General features: G+C 44.4%; 1 protein-coding gene across 1 annotated transcript; it reads left to right on the top strand.

Annotated features, from left to right (window-relative positions):
* The first annotated feature begins 414 nt into the window (after positions 1 to 414).
* mfsd1l (major facilitator superfamily domain containing 1-like) lies at positions 415 to 10,045 on the top strand. The gene is made up of 13 exons (XM_080021395.1): positions 415 to 551; positions 1,327 to 1,427; positions 2,566 to 2,675; positions 2,812 to 2,867; positions 3,202 to 3,345; positions 3,732 to 3,890; positions 4,912 to 5,027; positions 5,145 to 5,245; positions 5,469 to 5,580; positions 5,906 to 6,043; positions 6,955 to 7,094; positions 8,118 to 8,223; positions 8,322 to 10,045. The coding sequence occupies exons 1-13, from the start codon at positions 530 to 532 to the stop codon at positions 8,484 to 8,486; spliced, it is 1,470 nt and encodes a 489-aa protein (XP_079877521.1). The 5' UTR covers positions 415 to 529; the 3' UTR covers positions 8,487 to 10,045.
* The last annotated feature ends 299 nt before the right edge of the window (positions 10,046 to 10,344 follow it).

Raw genomic sequence — 10,344 nt, 5'->3', positions numbered from 1 at the left:
ACCTGGAAACAGCATGAGGAAAAAAATAAAGAGACAAAGCATAAATACATACAATACAAAAGTATAAATATATTATTAATTACGGGAGCAGCCGTAAGAAGAAGATGAATATTAACACCGTTAATATTAGTTCGTTCGTTTATAATGTTTTGTTATTATAATAATAATAATAATTATAATAATAATAATAACTATTATTATTATTATTATTTTTTTTTTTTTTTTTTTTTTAGATCAATAAAGCAAAGGCCGGTACCATCCAGTAAAGGGGCGTCATACCACGGAAGTGACGTCTGGCACATGACCTCCAACTTCCGGGTTTGGCGGAAGCACCAGACTTCCAACGCATCACTCCCGCGTCCTCCAGTCTGTCGGTCCATCCGCATTGTTTACACATCAGCGGGTGGACGTAAACAAACCGAGGAGATGGACAACTGAACGGACCGACCGGACCTGACCGGACCGAACGGATCGACCGGACCTGACCGGAGCGACCGTTCCGTGTTAAGTAGTCCCAGTTGGTTCCGCCATGGCCCAGCCGGCAGAGAGAGGTAGGCACGGCCGGTCAGCGGAAGGCTTTGGGTTAACGTGCTCATTGTGTTCCGTCCACACGGACGAGACATAACGTGATGATCATTTTATTATATTGTTCTGTTTTATATCGTCGCAAATAATTCAAATTAAACAAAAATTGCTACGTCAACTAAGACATAACTTCACTTGTTCTGCAAAGTTATTGTTATTGTTGAATTAATAGTGTGAAAACAGGGTAAAACAATATACTCATTTGTATTATTTTTATTTACAAGTCGTCATTTTATATTTTGTATTTTTTTTTTATCAATAATTTACTTACCAGTAGATATCATAATTGAAATGAAAAAAAAAAACGATTAATGATGAAGTTTAAAGAAAAGGGACCAGTTCCTTTGTCGAAAAAAAGTTGTACATTTGGAAATCAATTCAAATAAATTTCGGCATAACCTCTACTCCACACAGCATTTCATAATAATTTATTATACTAAGAAATGTAATGAAGGGGAAACCCTGCATCAATGAAGGCCAGCTCTGTTCTGGGAGCCCCCCCTGGACCCAGTGCAGGTGGTGGGGGAAAGGAGGATGATGGCTAAGCTGTTGTGGGACTAATAAAGGTTTATCTTATCTTATCTTATATACATTTACCTGTACACGGCCCAAACGGTTCAAAATATTGATCCTATTATCACAGGTTTATTTAATTTTGTTAAGGTGACTTCCTATTGAAGTTCGAGTCATCAAACAATTAAAAATCAATCAAGGCATCCTGTCCTGTGCTGTGTTTTGCAGCCTACTACCGCTTCCTGGTGCTGTTCTTCAACTGCCTGCTGACGTTTGGCTCTTACTTCTGCTTCGACATCCCCAGCGTCCTGCAGGAGCAGTTCCAGGGGGTAAGCGGAGTACTTCATACGTATGCTATATAAATACAACTATAACGATACTGCAATACACCAGGGTAACCCGCCACTGGGGCTGGGTGGGAGGGAGGAATTGCTGCTGATATTGTGAGATATATATATATATATATATATATATTATAAATACACAAGCGGAGGTTGTTCAATAAAATTGCTTCGCTAATGTTCAAGTATCAGAATAACATTAATTTACAAAGATTAAATGAATAAGGAAACTATTATAGAATCAGCAGTTGAGCTGTTTAAGAAATAGTGCAATACTCAATTCTGGCTGGTCAGTTATTTCTGACCGCTGAGCTGTTAATAATGACCGTTGCCACGGGCAATCACTTTTTCGGCTGGTTTCACGTCCCCCGTTGCGCTACGCTGTTGTGACTATTTTTCTCAGTGGCAGCTCTTTAACTAGTCATACTAGTTATAAAATAACTTCAAAACAATATTTAGTCTCCATGTATTATTTTATTTGAGGAAGTAGCCGTGTATAAAGCAGGATAACGTACGGCCAGAAGATGGCCATTAATGCAAAATAACCCCCCTTCAGAGTGATTACTTATGTAATTTGTCCAAAGCGACTTTCAATAGGTACATTCTGTCAAAGTACAAAACCAACTGTATGTCACAGTCAGAACATTCTGTAGAAATAACCAGCACGAGTGGAGTTGGTCAGAGGCTAGACCAGACCCGACCAGACCCAGCCAGACCCCGTTATCATACATTATCCGGAGGGAGCTCAGACGGCGACTCTGCTGCCGGACGTCAACACAGGGGACGGTCCACATGTTATCTTCAACTGAAAATACAATACAATGCATAGCAGAGGTCAAATAAAATCCTTGATGATAACACCTCACAATATTATTCCCACTGAATTTCACAATATTATTTCCCCTCCGGTGACACTCTGACCCTATGTCAGAGGACTCCGAATCAAACGGGACACATTGTAGAAGATGAAGTCGCACGCTCAGCAGCATGGTATCAGATTACATCTGCTGAGAAGGTAAACACCATTCATTTTGAGGTAAAATGGTCTCGTAAGTGAGGAACTTGATTCATGGCTCGTATCCTAAAAGCCTGATGGACCCGTTCTGGTCTTGTGTTCACTGAGCAGAACCTTACGTGTCCCAACGCCACAGTGATCAATGGGACGGTAGACTGTGTTCCGGGGCTGGGGATGAGCCCCCAGCAGTACAACCTGCTCTACGCCATCTACGCATGGACGTACGTACCAGCCTCCCCGTCTTCTGTCTGTGGTCTCACGCAGCTTGGTTTTGCTTTTACGGTGGTTCTGTGGTGGGTGACGGTCCGACCGCAACGCTGCCCCTGACCTGACGACTTGTGATGTCTGTTTCCTCAGCAACGCTATCGTGGTCATAATGGCCGGCTTCCTGATCGACAAACTGGGAAACCGATGTGAGTGGATGATCTTGAAGAACTCCTTGTAAAACAATAAAATAATAAATAAATATTTTTATTTGTGTGTGTGTGTGTGTGTGTGTGTGTGTGTGTGTGTGTGTGTGTGTGTGTGTGTGTGTGTGTGTGTGTGTGTGTGTGTGTGTGTGTGTGTGTGTGTGTGTGTGTGTGTGTGTGTATCTCACTGTTGGGAAATTCCCTTTTCATAGAATCCAGCTGAGGTCCTGCTTGTTGAGCTTTATATTAATTTAGAGTGTGATATTAGTATGAATACAAACTGTGTATTACATTATGATGACTCCCTGAATGTCTCTCCCTCCCGCCCTCTCTACAGTCGGAGTCTTCCTCTTCTCCTTCTTGTGTGTTTTGGGATCCTCCATCTTTGCCCTGGGCTCCCACTTCAGCGGCACCCCCTACCTGCTGCCCATCATGCTGACGGGACGCCTGCTGTTCGGCTCCGGCAACGGATCTCTGACCAGTAGGGATCACACACACACACACACACACACACACACACACACACACACACACACACACACACACACACACACACACACACACACACACACACACACACACACACACACACACACATATATACACATAAATGAAATGTACATATTCACTGCACACAATGTACACCACACATACAACACACCTGGGTTGTTGGGGTGTGTAAGGAGGTTGTTGGAGGGGGCTCAGGTGGGTTGGGTGGTTGTTGGGTGGTGTTGGGCGGTTGGAGAACGCAGAGTGGAATCTTTTCTGTTGCATTTATCTTATAAACCTATGTTTGATGACAGTTGTTCAATAAAGTCTCCCTCCCTCCCTCTCTCTTCGTCTCCCTCCCTCCCTCCCTCCCTCCAGTCGTCCAGAACAGGATCACAGCCTTCTGGTTCCGGGGGAAGGAGCTGGCTCTGGCCTTCGGTCTCACTCTGGCCTTCTCTCGTCTGGGCTCCGTCCTCAACTTCTTCCTCACGCAGAGGTTCGAGGAGCAGTTTGGCATGCAGTGGACTCTGTGGGGAGGTAGGAACTGCTACTCCACCTCCACTCTACCGCTACTCTACCTTTACTCTACCTCCACTCCACCTCCACCTCACGTCAGTAAGGACCCCACCAAAAACATGCACCCACCATCGTCTGACCAGCGATGGACACTTATCACCTGGTCCCCGGGCGCGTCCACGTATGCTGCCCACGGCTCCTGGCTGTGCCCCCGGAGGAAGGACAAGCCAGGATGGTTAAATGCAGAGGATCCATTTCACCGGCACCATCAAAGCATGTGCATGTGTGTGTGTGTGTGCAAGCATGTGTTGTAGTGTGGTGTGTTGCGTGACAAATAAAGACTGTTTCTTCTTCTTCTTTCTTCTTCTTCTCTTTTCTACGACCCTCTACTCTATCTGTACTCTACACTGCCTCTACTCTACCTCTCTGTACTCTAATCTACCACCTTCTACTCTACCTGTACCCTACTCTACCTTCCTGTACTCTACTCTACCCTGCTCTACCACCCTCTACTCTACCACGCTCTACTCTACCTGTACTCTACTCTACCTCTACTCTACCTCCCTGTACTCTACTCCACCCTGCTCTACCACACTCTACTTTACCTGTACTCTACTCTACCTCCCTGTACTCTACTCTACCTCTACTATACTGCCCTCTACCCTAACTTTGCTTTACTCTACCTCTACTCAACATCAACTGTACCTCTATTCTTCCTCCCTCTACTATAACTCCACCTCTATTCTGCCTCTAGTCTACATCTTCTATACTCTACCCTCCTCTACTCTACCTCCATCTACTGCTACTCTACCTGTTATCAACCACCACCTGTACTCTCCTCTATTTGTACTCTACCTCTATTTTACTCTGCTTCTACTCTACCTCTACTCGACCTTAACCTGTACTCCACCTCTACTCTATATAAACTCTACATAAACCCTATATCAACTCTTCCTCCATTCTGCCTCCACTCTACTTCCCTCTACTATAACTCTACTCTAACCTCTTATCTTACATCCTGTTTGTGTGTTTCTTTCTCCAGGTGCCATACTGTGCGTGCTGGGCTTCCTGTCGGCCATCACGGTCAGCGCTCTGGACAAGATGGGGATGAAACAGCTGGGACTGGATGGGGTGATCCAGGAGGAGTCTCGAAAAGTGGTAAGAACCAGGCCCTCTCCCCCCACGCTTAGAATGTGTTATTATTTATCACAATGATGATAATAATAATAATAATAATAATATTTATAATAATAATGATGATCTTTGTGTGCGCAGAGGATACAGGATGTGAAGCTTCTCTCTCTCCGCTACTGGCTCCTGGTTCTCACCATCATGTTCTTCTACAACGGCATCTTCCCCTTCATCGCTGACGCCAGGTTTGCTCCCGAGCCTCCTTTTCAGTTTCCATAGAAACGACAGAACCGTTCCTCTGTGCTGTGAATGACACAGCACAGAGGCAGTACTGGAGCAGGCTCTGCATGCATACACACATCCAAATACAACCCTACGTTTACCGCAGTAAGTAGGAGGCCGTGACGTCTGTTCAGACAAACTGTTTCCAGGTGAAATGTCCAACGTCTGCTGTTTTCCACCTTCCAGTAAGTTCATCCGGGACAAGTACGTCGACTACACTCAGAAGGAGGCGGCGTATGTGGCGGGGGCCGTGTACGACAGCTCCCTGGTGCTCTCCGCCATCGTGGGCGTCCTCATCGTGAGTTATGTTTAATTCACCATCACGCCTCCAGGGAGTCCAGGGAAACGTCCGTATGACTTGGAGGTTGTATCAGTGAGATTTCCATCGGCTGTAAAGCCCTGGCGGGGTCAGAATTACCTACTGACGGACACCACCTGCTGCACTATCACTAAAATAAAGTCTGAGATGTCAAAAGAATCTCAGACTTGGTCAAAATGCATGCTGGGATGCTTGGGTCGGTCCGGTTAACCAAGTCACTAACGCACGCATCCTCCATCCTGGTATTTTGGGAGTTGTGGGCGCGACGGGAGGTTTGACGGGTTGTGTTTGTTTTTCGCTGCAGGACTACGTGGGGCTGCGTGGAATCTTCTCCCTGGCCTGTGCGGTGTTAACGCTCCCGGTGTTCGGTCTTCTGGCCTTCACCTTCGTTCCCCCACTGGTCTGCACCATCTGGCTGGGGGTCACCTACTCCTTTGCTGCTGTGAGTGAACAAAGCAAATGTACTGTACCACACGGCACTGCTAGTACACTGCAGTATACTACACTGACACACGTTATACTGCACTGAACTATGTGAGGAAAAACGTACAGCCAGTCGGCCATTATTCCAAAATGAGCACGAAGAGGGCGATCAGGTCACATGACTCTGAAGGGGTTTATTTTGGGAAAATGAGTAGCTGGCTGCACACGGCTACTTACTACATAAAAAAAGACACTGACACAGAACATTGATTTTAAATGATTTGATAACTAGTATGTCTCGTTTAAACTGAGAAAAATAGTCACAACAACATAGTCAACTATTCTCCTACATAAGAATAACCTCTTTACTGTTATTAATTTTAGGTGGGACATACTGTATACATGTACATTAACACTGAATGGGACATTGGGGATTTTGATATCTACACATATCTATCACATTCATCTCCTCAAGTTTTTCGTCGTAGTTTTTATGCAGCGCCACTGGATGGCGCCACTAGCTAGTGTTAGCATTCGCATGTAGCAGAGTGATAAGAGGAAGTGAATCCAGGCAGAGAAGTGATTATTCGCGGCAATGGTCATTAGCTACAGGTCAGCGGTCATTATTCTGAAAAAACTGACCCCCAATTGCAGCTCTCGACCAATCAGAATCGAGTATTCCACAGAGCTGTGTAATAATATACCATAATACTCCGTATTGCACTGTACTATACTACACTACATACTCCGATACACTACTACTCACTCATCTACTATAATATCTGACATGAGTTATGAGGGACCAGTTGGTTCCAGTTCATAACTCTTCAAGGGTTCGGGTTCTAGTCCTGATGCAGGAAGCAATTTGTAACTCCCCCTGGTGGTCCCCGACTGTTACTGCCTCATAAAGCTCCACCTGCTGTGTTCCAGGCCAGCATGTGGCCCTCCATCCCCCTGGTGGTCCCCCAGGCCACGCTGGGCACCGCCATGGGCCTGGCCACCTCCATCCAGATGGTCGGTATCGGGGTCTCCAACCTGATCGTGGGCCAGATTCTGGGAACCAAGTCCAGGTAGAGCAGGCGTCTTCACTGATTTAAAGCAGCATTATGTCACTTTTGGTATTTTGCGCCCCTACAGAATCTGAGTGCAATTACACATTTACCCCACTGTCGTAAAACTCGGTCCTGTGTCCGAAAACAGTTTATTTTACCGGACAAATTTGAACCTTATTGGTCACGTTTCATAACAGTCTATGTTACAAATGCAGATATAATGTACATCGAGGTTACAGAGCCCCTTGCACGGACCTCACCACTTCAGCGAGCACTCAGTCCACGGTTCCCCCAGAAGCTCTCTCCCCTGGGGAGGCAGGGTGCGGGGATCAGCTCCCTGCTACCGGTGCAGGTACCAGATGTGCTCGGACCAGCAGAATGGCTCATACGCACCAGACAGAGGGTGAAACAAACCCTGTGGCGCAATGAAAGTGAGGACTGGTGCGCGACGGCTGAGGTGTGAGGGACAGCCGCACCAGTGGCCCGTCTCATCCGGCCGTTGGAGAGGTGGAGCGGCTACGTTTTGTATGAGAATTGTTATCGGACATTTTGGCTGGCAAGTTTATCATTTATCGTTTTTTTTTTGTTGTTGTTTTTTTTTTCCATAAAATTTACCAGGCAAATGGGGGAAATTAGCTTTTATATATATTTCCCCCCCCCCCCAAAAAATCCAGATTCAGACGAGAAGGTCGATACTAACCTCCCCCCTGAGTTTCCAGGACAGAGATAGCGACGTGTTAGCTCAATGCATGGCCGCAGAGGGGTTCAGGTAGCCTAGCTCCTGTGAAATGAGGGAATCACACCCTCCAAACCATCTGAGGAGGGTAGTTATGAAGCGATACAGTTTGTAATAATGTATACGTTAAAAAAAAAGTAAAGAAAGATATCACAACTATTTTGACGCATAAGTGTGTGTGTGTGTGTGTGTGTGTGTGTGTGTGTGTGTGTGTGTGTGTGTGTGTGTGTGTGTGTGTGTGTGTGTGTGTGTGTGTGTGTGTGTGTGTGTGTGTGTGTGTGTGTGTGTGTGTGTGTGTGTTCCAGTAAGATCTCTCTGGTGCGCTGGCAAAGGATGATGATCTTCATGTTGGTCAACACCGTCTGCTGCATCATCACGTCTGTGCTGCTCAACGTGGTCGACCGGCGACAGGTCCGTCAAATTTGGTGGAAATTTGGAAACGGCCACCGCTCCCCCCGTAAGTTTGCTTTCCGAGCGCCATGTTGACGTGTTTGGTGTCCGTCCTGCAGGGCGGGACGCTGAACGGGACGACCAAGCGCTCCGGCGCCGCCGCGACCAGCACCCCCGCCGAGCGAGAGCCTCTGGTGGAGGGAGAGGAAGGACGGAGCGAGGGGGGAGAGGAGAAGGAGGAGGAGGAGGAGAGGAGGGAGGGTTCGCACTCCATCAACTCCTGAAAAACTGTTTTTTTTATCAAAGGTTTTGTCAAAATGGTGGAAAAATAGCACAACAGTGCAAACTTTATCTCAAACACAAGCTGCTAAAAGTACATCCAATCAATAAGTCTTTTGTGTCAATTCTGAGGTAAACTTCCAGCTTCCAATTAATACTTCCAACAGTTGTACTAGTTGACATTTTTGGCACATTCCTCCTTGAAGTGCTCTTACGATGAGTTCAAACAGTGGAAACCGTCACCGTGACCGTTTTTTTTTTAATATTTACTTTTAGGCCCCGCCCCATTGATCTAGTGGCCAATCAGGGCTGTGCCCTAAAAAACAGTAACAAAAAACATCGGCCTGCTCATTCAAAGGGAACGTGGCTTGGGATGTATTTTAAAACAGTGTTGGTTTTTTTACACAGAAATGAAGAAAATCTTCATGAAAAGAAAACACTGAAAGCGTATGAATCGCATCACCTTTTAATCTGAAGATTTTGGAGTCGTTGGCGTATTTGCATGTGGCGACTCAGTGTTTTCAGTTTTTTTTAAGTAAAATAATGAATCTAGTTCCCGTTTTAAGTATTTCTGTGTCTCTGAAGAAGGGAGTTACATTTTTAGAGTTTTGTATTTCAACACAAATGACTGTTTATCGATGAAAGGGAAATGCCTCCATTGATAAAATGCTTTGACTGAAGCGTCTTTTCAGGTAATTTCCCAAACGTTCTGCTTCATGTGTGGGATATGAGCATACACACTAATCTGAACACGAGTGTTTGTGTTCTCTATGGGATGTTGATTAGGGAATGTCTTGACGAAAGCACACCGTGCGTTTGTTTAATTTGTTGATATAACGACATAATACAGTTTAAGAGGTTGTCCACTATTTCAGGTTTATCTGTTTGTTTACATCGGTGTCAAAATGTGACCTGGATATCGACAAAGATACCACAGAAAATATTCACACTCATATCACATATCACGTCATATCTATTTACATCTATTTAGATCTTCAGTGGGTGTCAGTTTCAACATATAACTTCACATTTACGACGATTTAAGACACAGAAAACCAAAAGTCCAATGGCAATTGACCGACTGACTACATTTCAAAGTGTTACCACATGATTTGATTCAAACTTGGGCTCTGAATAATTTCCCCTAAATGTTGAAAACTGAGTTTATTATTTTGATATGATGCTTCATACACTGGCATGCCGTTGATCTGCAGCTGATACTTCCATCTCTATTTGAGTATACATTTGTGATCAGGCCCTTGGTGTTATCGGCACCACGCCCTAACAAACTGAGCGGCCCTGACGGGGGAGACATACTGACCACATGTTTATGGAAATTAATATCGACCCTTACTTTTTTTTATATTCGACTCTTATCTTTTTTTTTTATTTTCCTCCTTATATTTGCCTTGTTATTGTATGTTTTTATGCCCACTACGCAGTTGTTGCCTGTCATGCCCCAATAGTTTAATTGTACCGAATGACCTTGTGTTGTACTGTACACTTGGCAAATAAAACACTTTGAACTTTGAACACTTTAAATCAAAGTAAAACATTATTATCAAAGCTATATCGAAAAAAAGAAAATTATATGAAGAATATAAATGTGAATTTAGGATTTAACTTCAGGGACAGCAAATGAAAAGTTAGCAATGAACAGTTTTACTATTCAATAGACAGGTAGATGGATGGATGGAAAGATGGATAGACAATAGAATCAAACAAGAGAATAAAACAACAGAATAGAACAGTAGAATAAAATAAATATATGAAAATGATAATTGACAATATATGGGAAACAAAAATGAAAAGTACGTAACTTTTATACAGTTAACTGTATAAAATATACATTATGTACAACGT

Source organism: Zeus faber (genome assembly GCF_960531495.2).
Source record: "Zeus faber genome assembly, chromosome: 20".
Lineage (NCBI taxonomy): Eukaryota > Metazoa > Chordata > Actinopteri > Zeiformes > Zeidae > Zeus > Zeus faber.
The sequence above is the reverse complement of the archived record's forward strand: the minus strand, read 5'-3'. Positions and strand labels throughout refer to the sequence as shown.